The 24,001-nt window shown below is 28.0% G+C and overlaps 1 protein-coding gene across 1 annotated transcript; it reads left to right on the top strand.

Annotated features, from left to right (window-relative positions):
* Nucleotides 1–1,207: 1,207 nt before the first annotated feature.
* On the top strand, nucleotides 1,208–11,307 carry LOC147072223 (lachesin-like). Its single transcript, XM_085946714.1, has 4 exons — nucleotides 1,208–1,400; nucleotides 2,475–2,603; nucleotides 3,355–3,474; nucleotides 11,129–11,307. The coding sequence occupies exons 1-4, from the start codon at nucleotides 1,208–1,210 to the stop codon at nucleotides 11,305–11,307; spliced, it is 621 nt and encodes a 206-aa protein (XP_085802840.1).
* Nucleotides 11,308–24,001: the final 12,694 nt, after the last annotated feature.

Raw genomic sequence — 24,001 nt, 5'->3', positions numbered from 1 at the left:
TATTGAATGTACAATAAGAAAGCTATATCCAACATCCAACATCCAACTGGATTGATAATACAACATTGTTTAATGCACATTAAAATGCTATTTTTATTTTTTAATTTATTATTGCAATATATTACATGCATATTGGTTTAAACTAATATGTGGATGGTTTTTACGTGTACAATACTAAAATCATAAAATTAAACATAAAAATACACAATAACATAATAAGTTCAAACAATCTTCTATATTTTGAATAATTTATTATAATGATCAGTTTGTACGTCAATTATACCATTTTCAGTGTTAAACATATCTAGCTAACATATTATAAAGTAGGTACCTACACTTTTTTAAATGTGTAAATATCTTTATACAAGTACATCATATATTTTTTTTTTAATTATCTTTTCTAGCATTTTTTTTCAATAACCTAGCCTCATAAAGGTAGCATATTCATTCCAAACAAAGCATTAGAACACTACATCAGTCAGTCATTAGTGATGTTCACTATTCATATACCTACTATACCCTATGTAAAGACGATCAAATATTTACTGAAGAATTCAATAATACAGAGTTGCTTTATATGAAATATTGTTTATTTTTTTTCTTTTATCTGTAATATGAAATTGATATGAAATAAATATGTTAAAAACTTAATATTTGATTTTATTAAAAAATCTTTTATATACTTACTTGTAACTTTAATATTTGGAGGTGAAACTGGAAAAAAATATTTGCAACAACAAACCTTATATTTACATAATATACTGTTTATTTGACAAAACAGTCATGCATTCGTGTTGCAAACAAAAAAAAAGTTTTTTCATAGAATATACAATCATAAGTTAAATAAAGAATCACGTTAATATTTACAAACAATAGTACTTACGTACATAAATAAAATAACAAATAGCAGGCCATCATTTTTTTTTATTTTTACGAACAATGAATATGTCTATCAGAAGAATATATTATATTATTTGTATATTGGTAATAATTCAACCATATTGAAAATGACAACCAAGTATTATAACACAACAAAATGTATTTTATGTTATAGTAGTGAAAACTTTTATTTTTTCAATTACTTTTTACATTGTAGTCTGAAACCACTTATGCATGGCTATATTATATGCAAGGTCAAATATTTATCATTCTTAATCATTATAAAACTTTCAATACTTATTTAAATTTCTTTTTACGTGTCAACTAGATGGGTACTTTGGAGGTAGTGATACCACCCGATTTTATTCCGGAAGACACTTCCGGTGATTTAATGGTACCGGAAGGAGGGTCTTCTCGCTTGGCTTGCAGAGCTCGAGGCTCTCCAGAACCACGGGTGATTTGGCGCCGTGAAGACGGTAATGACATCATCGTCAAAGAACCTACTGGATTGAAATCTAAAGGTATGATATTGATTTTTCTAGACATAAATAAATATCTATACTTCTACTATCTTTTCATAATCAAATAAAGATTGTATATTTATTGTTTAATATGACAAAAGAAGAGAAAAATCTACTGAAATTATGGGAGAAGAGGACTATATTTATATTTTAAAAATGGTTTCAAATATTACGTATAGTTTTACCTGACTAAATACAGATTAAAATACGTGAAAAATATCTTATAATATAAAATATGTAGTATCTCCTTAATAATTTATGTAAATATATATTTTAAATATTTTTGTTAAACATCTTTGGCAGAAAGCTATGCTGATGCAATTACAAAACTTATTTGAAGTTATAGTTTTTATTGTACGTTTTAAATATCATTTTCACCTATCCAACCAATATTTCCACCGGATGTTTTATTGTTAGGGAAAACGGAAAAGCATAAAACATTTTAATTTATTATTTATGTTAAAAATAAAAACTCCCTAAGAAGTTTAAAAATATGTAATTTTATAATCAGGATTGAATTTAATGAAAATAAGTAATAGATAGTAAATTTTATTGTAGGTATCAGTACGCTCGTTTTACAATATAAAATTATAATATATTTGACTTGGATTGATCACAACTAACAAATTGTTAATGGTTTACTTAACAATGGTTATGGAGAAAACTAGTGACATTCTCCTTATATACATCTCGTTTTCTTTTTATAACCATAGCTGAAAATTAACCGAAACCGAATCTGTTCATTATTAATTAATTCATGATTATTAATTATCAAAATAATGTTTAACAATAATGTCCTTACTAAAATATGTTATCGGTATGCGCTACTTGTTAAAAAATAGTATCTTTAATAATATTACAAATACCTTATTTTGACTTTTTAGACATATAAATAAAATTTATACTCATATGTACCGAATTGTAACTTATATTTTTGATTGAATGGGACCAAGCCCCCCAAGCCCCTTAGATGTTTCTACTGAAATCGATCCCGATCACTTTTTAATTGCCTCTATCGATATATTTTAAAATTTATTTTATCGTAAAATCCATTGTTTTTTTCATTTTATTCAGTAACTACTTATCAAGGAGAAGTACTAAAGCTGAGTAAAGTCACGAGGTCAGAAATGGGAGCCTATTTGTGTATAGCTAGCAATGGAGTTCCGCCATCTGTCAGTAAGAGGATTATGGTCAATGTTCATTGTGAGTATTTTCTATTGTTATTTTCTCATCAAATAAATAATAAAAGAAATTATTAGTATTTTGTTATCATAATAAAATTAATGAAACCACATTTGTATTGATGTTATAGATGTACATTTCGATTTGAGAAATTACAGTCTAACGTGGATATTTTATCCATTTATACGGATATTGAAAATATATTATTAAAGTTAGTGTTGACAGTCCGTAACGAATAAGTCTATAGACATTACTTGTTGTATTGTAATTTTATTGAAAGTGGTTACTATTACAAAATTATGATGTTTTGGCAAATGAAGTATCGATATTTTATTGTATTTTAAGTAACTTATTTTCCATATGTGCTACAAACAATTTTTATTTACCATTTTTTTCATTTATAAAAAACGTCCTCAATGTTATCGTAAAACATTATGAACGTGTTCTTCTTTTATTCTAAATGAATTTAATTATAATATTTAAAATGGAATATTCTTTGTTGAAACGCTTCTTGGATGCGGGTTTGAGTTCCACAGAGTGCCACATTTTTTAAATTAAATTTAAGTTGTTTTCAAATTATGTATTGTAAATAAAATACTATTGAACCTAACGTATGGCATACGCAGGAGAACATTGTAAAATGTGGAAAATGCATATTATATTAACCGTGTCAAAAAGTGAAAGCTATCTCATAAATAGTGACTGATTAAAGCACATATTGTCCTTATTTTTATCATGTAATATTATAGTATTTTTTAACCTATTAATACAGTTCATCCGGTGATTCAAGTTCCAAACCAGCTCGTTGGAGCTCCACTTGGTACAGATGTCACTCTGGAGTGTTACGTGGAAGCATCTCCAAAAAGTATCAACTATTGGCTGAGAGACTCAAGTAAGTTTTATAGATTCACAGATTTATAATATACCATAATCCGATTAAACGTAAAAGATAACACTCAAAAAGAACAAGTAATATTATTACACTCTCACTACACATACCTAATAGCATGATTATAACATATTCTATCAAACTGGAAAATTCAAGCAATTTCAATCGATTAATTGTCATATTTTGATCGTTGAATTTACTAAATATTTTGACAATGACTATTTTCCGGATATTAAAAATATCAAGCAATTTTGCACACCTATAAATGACATAGGTACTAGGTATATATATATATATATATAGTAGTATCTTTGAGGAATAACAATTTACTTTACAATACTATGTAACATAATACAGAGAGATTATTAGTATTTTATACATAATACTATCAATATAATATTATACATACCTTTACCTCATGCTGGGTTTTCAATATGCTCGAATTCACGTGGAATCATTGGGTAAATTGACAATTGATATCGAAAGGTGTATTCCTTTAGGGTAAATACGGTAACGTATAATATTGTTATCATATCTATAGCAATATGGAATGGACGATTGTTTCAATAATGGAAACAATTTGCAAACGGCCCAACTATTATTTACCAACTATATTGAATGTGTTTCCAGTACGTAAGTAATATTCACGAGCATAGATATAAATAAATTTAATATGGCTTCTGTATCATGAAATATCCACAAATATGTTTGATACTAGTATCGGCACCACAGCGATTTATTATTGGTTAGTATAAATACATAGGCAAGTTTGACGAAAACTAAAATTCATTCTCATTTAAGAAAGAATTTTATTAAAAAGACAAATTATGTAATAAATCGTCATATTAGCCTTTATGAGACTTTTTAAAAATTATTAATAAAGAATTAATTAAAAATTAGATAATCGTTTTTATATATTGTATAACTATGATTATATTCCACAATACACCCTTAAATATATAAATTTTATTTTATTTTAAATTTTAAGAATATGACATTAAAATGGATGTATTCTTTGATACCTATGATGTTTTAAACTTGATATTGACGAATTTTGTAAAAATATATAATTAAAGTACTCTTCAATCCTATCACGATCATATTTTTTTTTACGAAGTATGAATATTAGACATTTTCTCAACCGATTAAGTACACACTCTAGTTAGTTATGTAGAAGGATTAGATCCAAACACACATTGAAAAACCATAATATGATAATTTTGTCAGACCCAAAACTCGTTCCCGGGACCCACGACATTATAATCCTGATGCATAACCGCTAGAATATGAGGAACTTTAAGGCATAACCTTTCTTTTGTTGATAGAAAAATGCATTCGTTTTCAAAAATTATATTGTGAACAATAACTCTAGGATTCTAACATTTTTATTCCCATAATTTCTAGATTATGAAATCAACCGCGATATCAAGATTACAATCCCATGTGCATGATTTATTTATATAGTAATGTTTATAAATATGTGCAAAAGTTGGATGAAACTATGACCTATTTTCATTTTACCCTAATATCGTTATTATATAAAATCATTTGATCCGGGAGATCCCCTTTCGGCGATCATTATTTAGTAAAATCATTAACTTTACTGTTATTGCTGGTAGCGGAAGGTAATTCAGTTTGCACAAGGTTGTTATTGTTCAGCCCTGTTATTACACACAATATGGAATATTAAGCCAAGTTTGCTTTTGGCTCTTTGTCTCGTATCCAAATGTATCGAAGTTGGGTGGGCGTTTCGTTTTATGCGCGGAGGGATCAAAACGCGATTCAAAAATAATAGCTCGGCTTACTATTTATTTAAAGACTTTTATTAGCCTGAAATATCTGAATAATATCGTCAATGTTTACTATTATTATTGAAACGTTATCCTCAAAGCATTTTTTTTTATAAATACAGCCAACAACAGATTAGATCAGTTTGTTTAGAATCTACTTGCACTTCCTTATTTAATTTGCATAAATAAAACGGCATTCTATTTTTAACATTATATTTTTTACTAAAAAATAATTTTCCCGAATTCATAATAACTATGAAATTTTGTTACGAAAAGTGTTTTATTGCCATACACTATGTGACTATGATGATTTTAATTCATTAAGAATAAATACGTTTAGAATAATATGTTCTTAGTTCATCAAATTTAAATCCAGTTTTTTTCATTAATTAAATTAGGTTAAAAGTACCTAGTTAAGTTAAGTTAGTTGTTCCAAAGTCGGTAACATCCATCAACTGTGATTGATTGCTTAACCAACACTAATTTAATAATTATTTTACAGTAATTAAAATGTATTTTAGGTCACCTATTTCACTATTTGCATTTAGGTATATTTACTTAATTATATTATGTTTTTTTTTCAAACAAAAATCTAATTTGCAATCATTAGTTATTTCTGCAACTAGAGTAAACTACCTAGATTACAAATTATACGTCAAATTATTCAGTCAAAACCAAAGTAATGCCTATACAAATAAACATTCTCATAGTAAGCGTATCATTGCTAAACATTTGAAATGTGGACTACTCTCGATTAAACTTATTTTATTATCGTAATCGTATATATCGATTCAATGAGGATGTATTTATATATTTCTTCTTCAAACAAGTATAGGTACTAAGTGCGTACTTACCTAATTATTGTCATTTATTTCTTAACATAGTCAAGAAAAAATAGTCAATACCTAATGGAATCACTTTCGAAGACTATCGTTATAATTGTTATTTTGTGTTAGGGGTTTTTATTATTTAAGTGACCTCTCATTAACTTTTCAGTCTGCATTCATTGTCTAACTCCCAATTCTAACCTTGAAAGTAAAGTTCTTTGCATGCTTATCCATTACCAATGGTGCTAATAATTAAACGAATACACAACTAAAGCGTGGAACGCTGCGCGAACTTTCCTATTTAAATATTTACCAATAGCTTGTGCCAGAAACTCGACTAGATCTCGACAAACCAGAAAATTTAAAACCTCTTGTGTAAATCAAACGTTACATTAACAGAAATTTATTTTATTTTATTATTTTATTTAATTAAATAAATATCAATACATAATAATATCTCCTATGAGTCATCGAGTCGCAGAATCCGGTCTATGAGTTTTGTAAATCCAGATCTGGACATATTTCAAACCATACTACCATCGTTTTATATCAGTATATATAATTAAAAATTAAATTATATAATATATTGAAGTAGTAAGTATGAAAAAATGCATATCATATACTTAGCCCATATTTAAAATGAATGAAGTTGATAAATTCATACACTTCGATGCCTTAACGGCCCACGTGCTCTGCGACGGTCAAAATGGAGCTTTTATGATATTTTGAAAGCATGATCCTGGACATTCCTTAACCGTTGCAGATAATCTATTTATATAATTTTGAAGTCTTATTATCCTCTATATTTATTTTACACATTTGATGACTGCATAAAGTGTTTTTATTACATAACATACGATTCTATTCTTATCTATAGGACTATTAGGTAAGTAAAAATTTGAATAATTAAATTATTATATATATTTTTAAATACAATAATATGATTAGATATATTGAAGATTACGTGATATAAATAATTATCAGCACCAGGGAAAAATCTTTGCTCCACATTGCAGAAACTTTGGAGGGATGTCTTTTGCATCAATCTGAATGAATCAATTGAGTCGCCCAACTTTTGCCATTCATATTAATTTAAAAGTTTTGCTCCGTTCAATCGATTCTCACGTAATTGAGTGAGTGTGTTTGTGGGATTCTTTCACGAATTTTTAATTTTCAACTCAAATATTAAACATTAATACTATATTTTTACTACTAAATGTGTATTTACTTAGGTAGAAAACCCTCTAGGTATTTGTATTAAATATAAAAATACAACGAAAATAAAATAAATATTTAATCCTCAAATGCATGATTGCAACCGTTTAATGGTAGGCACATATTACCTTTATAATCGATTACATAATATATTTAATGTTTAATATCATTATAATTTAACAGTGGTATCAGTGAAACTATTTTGTTAGAAAACTTTCAACTTTAAAATAATTGTCGTACACAAAAAAATATTAAGAATAATGAAACCATGCAATTAAGGATTAAAATAATCAATTACAAGTACTAACAAGCATCTTATTTGCAATTCGTTTATATAATATTTTGTCATATTATTAAATTGTTATTATTAAATAATTTATTACTATTAATACCATCAAAACAGGAGATTTGATAATATTTGGCACTTTGAATTTGAGTATTCTATATTATATGGGGCTCCTGAGTCAAAGCTCTTACCCCTTACTTATCTAGAGAAATGTTTGTAGTGTTGGGCAATATTATTTAGCGGCATTTATTTTCTTTATACTTGTCACCGAATGTCGCATGTGATCAAACGTTACCGTATGCTTTATCAAACAATATATTTTATTTACAAAAACATTATCGTAAATATAGGCGTCGTAATTTCCGGATTACATAGGTAGCAGTTATCTGATTGGTTATCCAGATAATTATTTGGATATAGTATAGCGTTCATTTTTTTATATAGGTAAGATATCACAATAGATCTTATATTTTACACTATACCAAACATAATTAATTTCACACCTCATGAAATAAGTGATACAGCTCTATAAAAATTATGTTAACAAAAGAATACCGATTTACCACACATGATCCCACTTTTACATAGTCACTTAACTTTTATTGTTTTTATGTAGAATGTTTAAAGTAATAATGATTTTAATTTTAATTAAAACGCACAAAATTTGAGATAGGTATCTAAGTACCTACATGTTATTTTCATTTTTGTAGTTTTTTAAAATATAAATTAATATTATCTCAACTATCATATTATACATTAAGACATTTCAAATAAAAGAAATATAAAATTCATTGTAAATGAATGCGTGTAGTTAGAAATAAGTACGCTGTGAACTGTAAAGCTCTCGCCGACAAGCTTATCGCATATGTTATCTAGCTCCTGGTAAATATATTATGCGCAAAGGTTGGAACTTTGCTGCAGGCGAAATGAACTCAGTGCAAAATTATTAATTCTAATGCACTGTTCACGGGGAATTAATTACAAGTAGTACAAAATCACACGGGTTATGGAGATTTAGTATATTTGAACATTAATCCGAACATAAAATAATCAAGTTACTCAGTTTTGTTAATTATTACTAGGTACTCGTATTATAAACTCTTTTTGTTATTAAAATTATTAGTATCAAAGTTTTATTTATTAAACGTACATAATTTGGAAAGGTAATTGACACAATGTGTTTATAGATTGTGAATTTTTATCATTGAATTATTTAATGGTTATGCTAGAAATAGGAAAAAATGTGTAATGTTGTTTTCCATGGTATTTATATTGTTATTAGACAGATGCTACAAATACTAGAAAAATCAGTTAGAAAAATATACCAAAATGTATCAAAACTACACTAAGGTTACCTCATGCATATCACCCCAAAACACAAACTTTACGCGTGTTTTTACACATTTTTGAGTTCGTCATCTCACGTATTTTTTAATTTAGTTATTTAGAGGGGCCCTACAAATGACAAGTAATTTTTGATGTTTGTGTCAATTTTAATTATTGAATATTATGATGGTTATGACATTAATATGGATGAATCATCTGGAAAAGAAAATGACACTCACTTTATTGTCGGGTCTGCCGAATGGCATAATCTGATCTAACGCCATTACAATAAAGGTGATATTGCTATAAATTCCTGATGCTTTTTGTTGGGTCTGCCGAATGGTTCGGTTCGAACGGGTTCACTCAAATGAACATTGACTTTAGAAACACTGCTCTAATGCCATTACAATAAAGGTCATATTGCTATAAATTCTCGATGCGTGATATCGCACAATGGAAATTGTGTGACGTCTACCTATACATGCTAATTTACTTGCTAGCTACTGTATTGAGTGCGTCGTCCATTAATAATGTCATTGGTTATATCACATGAAATCATATGACGTGACATTCGTGTGTTTCTAGCATAATAGTTATCTCATATAGTTTGAATGTATATATTTATGATGAAATCAATAAAATTCTTTATTTTAAAACATATTCGTGTGAAAGTAAAATTGTCACTAATGCCCCCCCGTATTAGAATGTATTATTATGGTTGAAACGCTTTTAAAGAATTTTCATAAATAATAATAGCAGTTTAGAAATATATATAAATTATACTTTACTGATGACAACACATAGGCAAGTAGTATATTTTACTACTAAGTATTCAAATAAATAAATAACGTACCTACATGGAATATCTGGATTAAAATATATTATCATATCATTTAAAATAACAAAGAGTATTATCTTGTCTAAGATATTTTTGTTAAAAGTTTATAACACAGCAGTTTGTGTACTCATCTAAGCTGTAATGCTATTTATGGAGCGATGCTTTTACTCTATATTTTCTTTGAAATACAAGATCACGCCGGCGGAAAAATAAAAATATCTCAAGTTATTACCGCAAGTAAATGCAAAGCGGGTATAAAACAGAGAATGGAAAATGGGAAACACTATTTACATTATAAATCATCCGCCCGTCAAAGGAGATTTTCTTAATAAAATACTACACGTAATGTATCATGCATAAACAGATTGCTCGCTTGAACGAGGGTTCATATTTTATGCTTTCAAATCCATTCAAATAGCACAATATCGAATTATAGTGTTGCTGCGACTGTGCCGAAACAGTAATAAACGTATAGGGGATCGAAAACGAAGAATGTTTTTTGATCGACGTGTTACGTGTATGATGGATTTGGGCGTAAGTGATTTTATCATAGCCTTCTTATTAATATATGTTTTAAATAATAACTTACAGATAATTTAGACATACATCACAGTTATGTACAAATAGTGATACACATGAATCGAATTAAAACTCACCAGTTTTAGTTCCCTAGTATTTTTGTCTTTCTTTCGTACTTCCCACTGCCTGAATATGAATAATTTGAAGGAACGACTACAGACGTATAATAATAGCCTAAATTCATAATCTAGATTATAAGTGTCTATAGGTAAATGATTTTATAAATATAAGATTAAACTATGAGTTTATATACTAATATAGAATTAATCCACTACTGCCGTACCTGTCTACATACTTTTTACATACGTAGTGTGCTACGGTGCAGACTGCAAATCATTTGGGAAGTGCTTTTATGCAAATATTATAAATCCATAACTATTATAAATTAGTCTGTAGTAATTTTTTTTTGAAAACACATAATATATTATTATCAATAACTCGAATATGTAAATGTAAATATTAGATTTTAAATGAACCAATCGGTTTTTGCAAATAGATAATTATTGACCAGTATACAAACAATTAATTTTAATATTATGTGTATTGTTCGTAATGATTTAGCCAACGGTGGAACGGATTAGCGACAATTAGTTGATAATCATTGTTGTAGAACATAAACTTCTGAATGACAATTAATAAGTGATTTATAAAATTGATCTATCACTCATGGTAAATGTAATAAAAAATATTCAATACCACATGTGTTTCCTTCACATTAAAAACATTATCGAGTAAAACTTGAAAATAACATATTAGTGTTTGAATGATATTATTTAATAATGTATTTTTCCCACAGATGAAATGGTAATAAACTCATACAAGTATATGGTGAACATGGTGGTGAGGTCATTGTTCGAGACAAAGATGACGCTGACTATTCTCCGCCTGCAGAGCGGCGATGCGGGGGGCTACCGATGCGTTGCCAAGAACTCCCTTGGCGAAGTGGAGAGCAACATCAGACTTTATGGCAAGTGAAACTTATAAGTTCATTGTTAACCACTATTATAACGAGTATGTAAATTAACCAGCCATGTACTAGTACAATTAGAATTTCGTAACCCTGAAGTATCACTTTGGATTTTATATAGATTAATTATTTAGGTCTAGAAATATTTAAGCGTTGAAAATGTTTATTATATTATTTAAGTATCATATACTAACCTAACCTGACCATTAGATATTATAAAAATAATTTAAATAGTAATCATACGTTCCAATCGATACTACTCTAGGTTTTTTTTAAAGAAAAAAAACTTAAACATTATACAAAGTAATTGTAATATTATGAAGTACATAAAAAATTTATTCGAATTTACTGTGTTATCAAAATATCTACCGCATAAATTTAATATTGACATTCATTAAAAAAGTAATTGATAGCTGGATATATTATTATATATTTGTATTGTATTGTGTATCTTTGTTAATTTTCGCAACAAAAATATTTTAAAATGTAATGATAATAATAGTATGTATCTGCTAAGCAACTGTTATTTGTAGAGTATAGATAGATACGTATATTTTAATTTAATTTTATTTCATAATTAAGTAATTAGAAATATATTTTGTATTCCTTCTTAGAAATTCCCGGGCCGACTCGAAAAGCTCCCGTATCACGTTTCGAGGATAACGAAGACGAAGATCTCATCGACCTCGATGGCAGTCCCAATAATCAATTCGGATCAGCTGAGAATGACGATGAAGGAAGTGATGATGACGAGAAAAATAATGTTGTCAGCGGAAGACCGCGTCAAAATCAACAGTCTTCAAAGCCAAGTGGGAAGGATCTAGGAACTGTCAATCAGCCATCGACGACAGGAAAGGGAAAAAATAATAACAAACAAGGCGTGGGACTAAAACACGAAGCGAATACTAGTAGACATATTCAATATAATGCAGCTCTAGTTATATTGTGCTTTGTGTTTGTGCAGTTTTGTAAATACGTGGAGTCGTGATTATTTTAGTAAACTGATCATTTGATAGATTTTATTTGTGAAGAGACAAAAAGGAAAAAAATCATAACAATGCAGTGATACAAATAATTTAATTAAATATATGTTAATTTATTAAAAATAATTGGCAGTATAGGTACCAATTTTTCGTATTCAGAAAAAATACATAATTAAGTTTAGTTTAGGCAGCCGAATAAGGACCAAATTAAATTGCTCTTATAATGTGTTTGAAATCGTGTAAGTTATAGAAGTTTTCGGCTATAAAGATAAACTGTGATAAGTAAAAGCAACGTTTTTTTTATTCTTTGTGTTTAATTTAAATCACAACTGTGGTGCTTCGAAAAATATTTTTTACTTGTGTAATGTTAGTTTGTATAAAATATTGTGTAAAAGTAATATATTATATTATGTTAAAAATGATTTATATATTAATATTATTATTATTCTAAAGAAGGAAAATAAAAGTAAAAAATACGATACTGATAAGAATATTCAATCTTTTATCGTGTAATAAATTAATAGTATAAGAAAATAATGATTGTACCGATAATATCGGATAATTAAAAAAAATGCTCGTATATCAAGATATTGTACCTATAGACATAGTTACGTTATGAAAGAAATTAGCTTTGTTATGCATGTTAATTCCAAATACGTAACTTATTATTATTGTAATATCGAACTGATTAAAATCAATTAGAGAATTTTGATTTAAAATCGAATATAATATGGAATAATATAATTAATATATTATATTATAATAGAAATTCATAAAATTGTTACGTGAATATAAAATATTATAGTAAAGTCATATAATATTTTTATGATATTTCATTTAAATAGGTAGGTATGTATGCACTCGATCGATGGAAAGCAATAATATAATATTGATATTAGCAAACACTAAGCGTTATTTACTTTTCTATGTTTAATTTTATACCACATTGGTATTCAGCCTTTCCAAATATCGACATTAACTTTTATCACACTATCATATCATTTCGATGGCATAATGTAAATATTCTTATCTTGAAAACAGTTCACAAGTAACAAGCGTTACTCCGTAGTGAGGTCGATACATAAAACATCATAGCTTGGCAATAGCAGTTAATATTGAAGCCTCTACCCTTATGTACATAAGAAAAACACACACGGAGGGTGAGGAAAATGGTGTGTTTATAGGTTTACGATACCAAAGCGAGCGATAGCTTACGACTTAAAGTTTCCGTAGGGCTTTTGAAATGCGTACTTGTTGGTTAACGGACAATTCTTCCTCGGACAACTCGTCCCTAATTTGGTAATTTTGTAAAACATTCAATACCTACTTTCTATAAGATATGATCGATTCATAATATTTCATAACATGTTGTGGAATCCGTTATAATTGAAAATAACGATAACACAAGAAATTGTTTTGATTTGAAATTTGGTATGTAGCTATCTACTTATATAATTTTACGAAACGTATTCTGTTAATATATATTTTACACCTTATTATATACTTTAATAAAATTTACCGCTTTCGATATATAATTATTTTCATGTGACATACATGTATTAAAAACATTATAATAAGTATATACAAATATATTTTTTAAATATAAATGTGTTATGTTACATAAATCAAGTTTTTACGTTGATAAGTTCTCACAACCATATTGGATCTAAAAAGATATTTTGTATAAAGAAATATAAGTAGGTATTATAAATGAAATACAAATATTTATTTGTTTATCTAAACAAACATTATCACGTAATTTTCAAAAACTAACTGATTAAAGATTTGTTATAATTACTTTATTAGGAAAAAATATTCAAATGACAATAACTATATGTAGTTAACTTATTGTAATAATAATTTCAAAATAAATAAACAAATTTGGAATATTATTTTCCCCGAAATATAACTTAATGTATCTTATGAGGATGCTTATTTTAAAATGGGACATTAAAAGATTTTTCCTAAACAGATGATCATGCATTGATTATCATATTGTATTTTTGTATAAGTCATGATCTTATAAAATATTATATAATGTATTTATAAACTTATAATAGCTTTTCAAAGGAAAGCGTTCATAATATAACTGCAAATTATGGTCCTATGCTAAGATAATGAAAAAAAAATCTATATTCAAGGGATATTACAATACCAAAATTTTGTAATTTTGTGTAATTATTTAAAATTAACAATGTACTTATTCAGCAATATTAAGATTATAATATAAATCTGTTTGTTTTATAAATCTGGCAATAATTGTTTATATATTAATTATTGTGAATTGAATAAAAGAAAATTGTATGATATTATGTGTATTATTTTTTTTTATAAATCGTATTTGATATACACGTAGCTACGTAGTGTATTAATTATACAATGATTAGTTATACATTATTCTAACATAAATACATGCTTTGCGTTTATATTTTGCTTGCAGTATTCATAAAAATAACCTATTTCATTGAGAATGAATCAATACGTGATATCTATAAATAAGATTTTGTAGCGACATGGGAAAATGCCATGTAGTGTATGAACGTATTTGCCTTCTTGGCTGAAATACGATACTTGAGAGGTTTGACCATTCTATTTCCTGGTGAGTAAAATCAAAAAATGTATTTGTTTTTGATAAGAATACCTAATTAGTTGATAATTCTCTACTTTATTCTTTACTTCTTCAGTCTATCATAAAAATATTATATTTCAAAATGCTTCAATTTTTGATATTATTTTATTGTTTTATAAATCTCAATGTCTCAATCTACTTAAATGAAAAACGAGAAGTTAAAAAATAAACTATTCAAAATAAATCTACTATTACAAGACGTTGTCATTTTATTTTTTATACTAAAAGTATATACTATTTTTAACATAAAGCTTAGCTACATTAAATTGACACGGAAGGTTTATTTATTATGCCTATATCACCGTAACTCTATCTCTATTTCCACTGATGTAAAAAAGAAAACAGGTCAAAAGCGTGAAGAGAAAAACATTTTTGCAACAATCAAAGTTAAACATCTCCGTGTTTTTTCATTTTTCTCCAGTCAAGAGTGGAAGAAGGCCTTTTGGTAGGTGAGTCAGGCGTCCCGCTACGACTGTAAAGTGCACCTGCCGCACATGCGACGACTCTTCTGTGAGTGGGGTGGGTACGAGGATGCTATAAGGAAGGAAGGTCGCCTATGTATATGGGAACTCGAATGGTACGAGATCGATTTGTCACCAAAATATACCAAAAAAATATTTTATTAACTCCTCAAATATTCATTCAGAAATGTAGATTTGTTTTCATTAATGGATAAATTTTGACGATATATTATGTACAATAATAATTTTCTATTCAAATACTTTAAAATGATAGTATCATTTTATTCTCCATTGTTTCAAATATTTTAGTGATTTTTAGCATTAATTAATCATAACTACCATTTACGACAAATGCGAACGAATATTTTCAATTGAAAACAAGTTAAATTGTATTGCTTCATAGAATACGGACAGAGGGTAGGTACATTCAAGTAGGTAATATCGTTGTAAACAAATAACACAAGTCCTGATCATTATTAATTTTTTTATATAAAATTCATACTATTATAATATTTATTTTATTATTAATACTTGCTGGAAAGTTGTAGTATTACTACACAAATACTTCGATAATATGTAGGTTATAAAGATTTTCAAATAATTTCTGATGGTTTTTTATGATGTAAATTATAAGTACTTTTTTTATTCCCATAGTTAATTTAAAATAAATACTTCAGTGTTTTATATTAATTTAAAAAAATACATAATATTTCTTATCTAAAAATGTACAGATCCCCCATTGCCCTTAGAAAAATACGAAACGTATTAAGGAAACAGTATTTACTAAAAAAAATAATTTAATAATTATTACAACGAAAAAAAGACTTTGTTTGGAAATAAATTAAATTATATTTTATTGATAAAGGATATAATGGTTTCATTACTAAGAATACTACCAAGAGTAGGTAGATAGAAATTCTATGATTAAACTTACGTAAACAAGAAAAAAGCATAGTGCGAAGCACAATGCAGTTAAAATTTTAATTATCATATAATTTCATTTCAAAATATCAGTACTTACATCTTTTATAATAATACCATACAACAATTTTGCACTAGTCATCAAAAACCTGATCATACAAAAATTGCTAAAATTAGGCGAGATTATTGAATGAAAAAAAAATACTGTATTTTATCCGTGGCATGTTTCATAATAGATAAGTAATTATTGAAAAAAAACTGGCACGGAAGACATTGACATTTCAATTAAGAACTGTTCTGGTCATTTCTCTTGACTTAAATTACATATCTATAAATTAATGTGAAAAAATATTATTATACTTATACTTTTTTTCATAACCAATCAAAAAGAGTGATAATATTATGTCATAAGCACCCCATCAATCAATCAAATATATATTATGGTACTTTTTCGGTAAAAATGTTCTGAATCTTTTAACGGTGGCAAGTTTTCTTGACTAACCTGTGAATGTTTCTCAAGAAAAAGTTAACAAAAAATACACCGCACGGAAATTATTTTCCAACTGTTTAAACACAAAACCAAGCTATTTTCTCCACAGCCGTCTCGACGCTGTACGCCGGACCACGGAAGGTGATCTTTAGTATTCGTTTCACATAGTTGAACAGTAAGTGTCTGCTGTAACATCTGCCCAGATCATATGTACACGGCTACAATGTAGAATGCAGTGGCAGAAAAGAATAGAAAAGACAAAATATTATCAATTACGTATCTGTATAATAATATTATCGTTCAACTTTACTGATTGTAATATTATGTTTAACATTTAACATTATGAATACGTACTTTAATCAATTAATTAATCAAAATCCATCTGACTATGTAAGTAGTAAAATATTTTAATTGTTATAACTTTGATGGTCTGTTATTCTCAACTATACGATGTAAAATGTAAAGCAAATTCCCTCATAGGCTAGGCGAATGGCTAAAATCATTCCCAATAAAAAGTCTGATGAAATAAATTCACTCTATATAAATCTTCATGCTGTTTGTTTCAAAAGGAACATGGTAAGTTATAAAATGTTTTTAGTATTATTTAAAATCAATCGTCATTTTATAATATCACTAGTATTCCATTCAATTTTAAAATTACATTGTTTAAGATGGATATTTTTTTACAATTATATATTACTTACTAGCTAAAGAACCCAGCATCACACTTAAAACAATAATTAAAATTTTCAATACCAAAATACAGACCTACAAACTTATCTGTAGAATGGAACTACGAACTACTATAGGACGCCATTTTAAAAATTTCATTCGAATGTCAGATTTTGTCCAGTTACGAGACTTCATTGGGTAGTTTTCGACAGTGGCTCCACCATCACATTCTTCAAATAAGTTTGTAGGTCTATAACTAAGCATACAATACGTCAAAATATAAATAATTCTGATAACAGTAAAAGACAAACAAAAGAACACCAAATTAAATTCAACTGAATTCAAAATAAACACACTTTGTTTTAATCTACGGTAAAAATTAAAAATCGGAAGTAATAAAACAACAAACACGTTTTGTATTATTATAATATAGAATATGATAATATATTATATACCTACTTGAGGTTCGAATACCTATAGATTAGTGGGTCACGAGGTTAAATTCAGTAGCTGGTTATAAAATTCACATTGTTTTTTAATCGATATAGTGTGTGTTTAGATACTAATATGCTACCAATCGGATTGTCAAAATAAGATACTTTTAAACTTTGAAGTTGTAATACATCACTTTCTTTGAATGAATTACACATATTTTATATGATGTCGAACTGTAAATGAAATATAAAAAAGTATATTAAAGGTTTAATTACATAATATTTTTTTACACAAGGCTTTAACCCATGCCTAAAATCATATAGCTAACATTAAAACAAAATTGGATTACCTGAACATTTAAACAAAACAAAAGTGCTTAGGATAATTTGGTATTTATGTACTTACGATATTATTATTTAGGTCGGATATACAAATGTGTAAATGTTGATTTTTTAAATATACTGTATCTATTAGCATAAAATTGAGAATAGTCATTATTTATTTTTATAAGTACAATAATTGTGGTGTAAAAAATGATTTACTACTATAATAAAATATTATTGTTGTATGGTCTTTGGGACGATACTGCTTTACACAGTAGCAAAGTCTCGATACCTCGAGCTAAAGTTAACACGAATTTGTTGTAAACTGATTGAGAGCGAAGAATATCGGAAGATTTTATGGTCACAAAAGGAAATCTATCGATGGAAACTGCTGAAAGTCATGTCAACTCTGATGAAATTTGAAACTGTCGGTTTTTGTGGATTATCGGCTTTCTATATTATTCGTTGAATACTATACGCTTGACGATGTGGTGACTACAGAACCTTACTAACCTAAAACCTACAGTAGGAATACAGTAGCATTTCCTTTTCCGGATGCCGCTCTTCACTAGTCTTGCATAATTATTAGTCTCCATTATTTATTTTTTAAATTTTACAAATAACTAAAAAAAATACTTAAATATATAATATTTAATTTATTATTAGCTATCTATTAAATAGATAACACCATTATTGATTATAATTGCAAGTTATTTCAAGATGACAAATAATTCATATTTATAAACTGACTTTTTATGACAATTGAATCTTAACCGACTGAGCAAAACTGTTTGCCATGAACCATCCATAGACGGAACCAAGTAGCCACGATAATTTGATAACGGTTTGATGAATAAACAGAAAATGATAAAACAGAATATGAATAAAAATAAAAGTGAAAAAACAAAACAGCCATAAATATAACCATAATCTTTCAGAAAAATACATTTAATATTAAAATTGTGGTATCTCTATATTAACACAGGTTTTCGATACGCCGTAAAAATCTAATAACATAATTTCTGCATTCCTAATCGCTGGAAAACCCTCAATTAAACGGGACTCAACTCGGTGTTACCAGCAAACTAGGTATATCTTATATTAATCAATCTAGCGATCGAAATGGACCGGAACGCACCGGAGCGCAGCTCCTGTTAATGAATTCCTCGAGATTATCAGTCCGTCTAGTGGAAAAATGAAAAATTGGATCAGGATTCGTCAATTAATCATTTACATATTTAAATATAATTTTTAAAGTTTATACAAAACTAAAAACATAACTCAATTTTCATATACCTTGCCGACAACATTAATCCCAAATCTTGCATGCCACAAAACTGTCCTAGCAAACCGTCTAATCCTGGCAGGTATATAACAAAAAATCTACTAAGTACATACACTCTTTTTATATAATCTTAAATCAATATTTAAATATTTTCAGAAAATTATCGAGCGCTCCGGTTCGTAAAATTACCCATTTCTAACGCTGAATAAATCTAATAATAATAAATATTCAAAATGCTTGGGTACATACGAGTACAATGAACTAATTATATTAAGTATTCAATTGATAAATAGACACGACAAAAAATAATGTTTTATTAACCCTGGCTGTTCTATTTTGTCACTGTTCTGTTTTTCATGTTCTATTTTGTCACCGTTCTGTTTCTTCGTGTTCTGTTTATTCATGTTCTGTTATATCATGTTATGTTTTGTCCGGTTACCTTTGATAACAACCAAATCAAATATTTCGGAGTTCTGTATTTTGACTAAACGGCTACTCGATTGAGAGTGGTGAAATACTGAATGTGTTCTTATTTAAATGTTAATTTTTTTCTGTCATACAATATTACGTCAAAACATTGCAAATAATAATTTTACTAATGGGTAGTTTGAAAAGTTTTTAGAATTGATTACCATATAATACAAATGTTTTGAGAGATGATATTAATTATTGTACAGTCATAAATAATGTCAATATATAATTTTATAACATCATTTTTTTTTCAAATCTTTTGGCAAATATTTGGTTATTTTTGTGAAACATTATTTGAAATGTTTAAATTTGGAGCTTCCTTGTTAGTACGAGGTTCTACTCGTATGAACACTTATAGTACTAATAAATCCACCCCTGCATATATACGACATAGCATTAGTAATTAGAGGTTGCAATTGTTATATGCTATCTATCAATTTCCCTTGATCAACTACAAATTAATATTATTTAGTTATTTTCTTAACAAAGTAACTATGGTATTAATCTTCTCCCACTATAATTGTGAGAAGAAAAGATATAAGAGTTTTTGGATCGATACTGCCATCATTTGGAAGCAACCCTCGCATTTCCCTTATTTGATTTCGACAGATGCAAACTTTTTGTCGCATCCCAGAGATAGCGGCAGGCTGTAAGCTTAACCAAAAACCTATCCCAAAGCCATTACACAAATAGAGCATTTACGTTCACATCTGATTTGAATAACGGTCACCGCGTGTTGACTATTTGTTATCAATTAACGATAATTAACGTGCATCCTAACAGAAATGCGTAATTGCGGCAGAGTGCATCGCGATTGCAACAAAAGATCATTATCGCACCGCTTGCAGCCTATGCTGTGTTATGTAAATCAGGGATGACCAAGTAAACATTACTCTTGAATAAGTTATACAACCTCGTGAGTATATAAAAAACAAATGCAATGAAATGATTATAATTGCTCTCATTTGTTTATTGTTTTTGCAAACTCATTGATCTTCCATGCACAATTAGGGTAAAGTAATACCTACCTGTTAGTGACTTTATTTTTCAAAACCCTGTAATTTAAATTATTTTACGCTTATTTTTACAATAAATTTATATTGTTAATGAATAGAGTAACATTTTTGTACTAATTGTGCATGAAAATATATAGGTTTTCTCAAGGTAGTGCAAAAAACGAACAAATCGCTTTGCTTCATTTATGAAGATTAATATGTAAATAATTAATTATGTTACATTAATTACAGTACAAACAATGTTTAACTAAAATAAGTAAGTATAAAGTAACGTAATTTCTGTTATATATTCTATATTTTATCAAATAAAAGAACGTTATTTACTAGATATTGCTTCAGTTAGTCATAAAAAAGATACGTAGAGAAAATTCCACAGAATATATCAATAGATAATTTGGCAGATAAAAATAAACGATGTCATAGAAGTCGCCAAGCTGATGAAATAGCAACGGATTGAAGTGCACAACCACTGTACAAATGAAGTCATACAATGATACCCAATTAACGAGAATAAATTGGGTGCATTAAAACCAGCTACATCAACGAGCTCATCAATTTCGGTGGATATATATGTGGTCTAGGGTTTGAGAAGAGTATAAGTAGCTAGGGGAGTCCTTTATTCAGTAATAGATCGACCGCGGCTGATAATGATGATATTGTAAAAATATAAAATTGTGGATTTTTTTTTAAATAGTTGGCTTTATAATAAATACTTATTAGATATTTTAATACGAACACGTAAAAAATAGAACACCGACTTAAAACAAAATATTATATTTCGTATTTAAAATAACTCAAAATATTGAGAATCAATGGAAATTACTCGCAACAGTAGTGACTAGTATTGTAATTCATAGGATATGGAATACGAAACAAGGAATGTAAACCATGGCCTATTGAACCAAGACCAATGTAGATCTGAGAACAGAGAGAGATGATAATGTAACTGCATTAACATGACCACACCGATAGTGATTATTCTACTTGGACTCAGTATTTCAATCTCAGGAGTGGATTTATTTTTGACAATTATTATGAGTGTGGCTATTTAGCCGATAATAAAGTAAATATAGTAATTTAAAATGAATCTATTCCTTTAGTAGATAAGTATGTATCATAATTATGATAAACTAAATTAAAATTTTACTAAGTATGTTAAATATCTTAATTAATTAATACTATTATGTATGTATACACTAGAGCTATTAAGAAGCGGCAGTGAATCTTCAGGCAACAAGAGAATCATGTCTGCGAATAAATGCTACTTTGGCCTGTTAAGACATTTTAAGTCCCGCATACTATCTCGCCGAACTAAAAGAACTCTTTACAAGACACTTGTAAAGCCAGTGCTCACCTACTCATCGGAAACCTGGACATTAACTCTATGAAATGAACGAGCCCTAAACATCTTTGAAAGAAAAATTCTCCGCCGTATATATGGACCAATCAAGAACGACACCAATTGGAGGAGAAGATATAATGATGAGCTCTACAGGCTGTCCAAAGATTGCAGAGCAGTTCAATCAATTAAAATTGAGAGACTGCAATGGCTAAGTTATGTGCACCGTATGAATGATAATGAACCGGCAAAGAGAGTGATGTCCAGCAATCTAATAGGGCGTAGAAGAAGAGGCAGGCCAAAGATTCGCTGGTTGGATGGAGCTGCCAGTGACTGTCGTATTCTGGGGGTACCGAATTGGAAAGCGACCACACTGGATAGGGACAGGTGGAGGGAGCTGTTGGAGGAGGCCAAAATCCACACCGAGTTGTCGCGCCCCTGATGATGATGATGAGGGAATCTTCGGGTGGCTGATTATCCGTAACACACCTTCGTCGATCTTAATTTATCAATTCAGTAGTTAGCCAAAAAGCTCATTGTTATTTCAGTTATTAGATGACATTTATCATATTATTTATTTTTATGTTGTCTCTTTTCTTATATTTTACTGTCTCATCCACGTATTTGGCAATCATCAGAGTGATTTCCATATTTTTCATCAGAATCACAATAATCGTTTTTTTATTTGGACTTTTCCCAGGAGTCTTCACATGATATGTTATAATACGTCGTTTAAGTATCGGCAAAATACTTCTTTCACTTTTTAATTCTACGTGTACCATTTAGTGGAAAATAGTTATTGCTGGAAAGACGTTACAGTTAAACAATTAATATAATAACGATCAAGTAAAATTCGTCCCGTCCCTTTTAATATGACGTTATCAACCGACGATCAGTTAAGAATTTTATTAAAGTAAACGAAACCAATATTATGAAACTTTAGTTTAGGATATATAACGCGTTTTATTTAAATTAATTCCATGTCATTTTTAATCTTTTCTTTCTACGATAATTCTTTCTCACATCAAATTGTTTTCATTTGAAATAGGTGAATTATATCGTTTATAGAAATAAAAAAATGTTACATAATATAACACATTGCTTTTAACAGTATTAATAAGTAAGTAACTGAAAATTTTAGAAATATGAATTTATTGAGTAAGAAAACCTTAAAATTAAGCGGCGAATTAAGTATCTGAAGCGTCATAATCTGACGTCGCGTCGTCAAATCGAGTTTTGTCACTTTACCACGGTGACACTTGCAAAAACATATTTAACCCACATTTAACGATGAAAAATATTTTATTTTTAATTATATTTCAATACGTACTTTTAGAAGAATATTTAGGTAAGATTATATACCAAACTTAATAAATAAAACAATTATGAATGAGATAAAAAATATACCAGTTAGTATTTTAAATTTAATAAACTCTTACAAACATGAGATAGGTCTAAACTAGATAAAATTTTAAGTTTTTTTACCATATGTTGACAAATAATTTTGTATATGTAGATTAACTGTGATTTATTGCTGAAAAGTTAACATAATTAATTTAATTTTAATCTTTACATTAATTGTGTTGATAAATTGCAATAATTTAAAACTTATCCCAAGGTAAGGATACTATAATAAATATTTAACCAAAGATAAAAATATATATTATCTAACATACA

Source organism: Rhyacophila brunnea, unplaced genomic scaffold (assembly GCF_057557595.1).
Source record: "Rhyacophila brunnea isolate RB1 unplaced genomic scaffold, BYU_Rbru_1.0 scaffold_2, whole genome shotgun sequence".
Taxonomy (NCBI): Eukaryota; Metazoa; Arthropoda; class Insecta; order Trichoptera; family Rhyacophilidae; genus Rhyacophila; species Rhyacophila brunnea.
The sequence above is the reverse complement of the archived record's forward strand: the minus strand, read 5'-3'. Positions and strand labels throughout refer to the sequence as shown.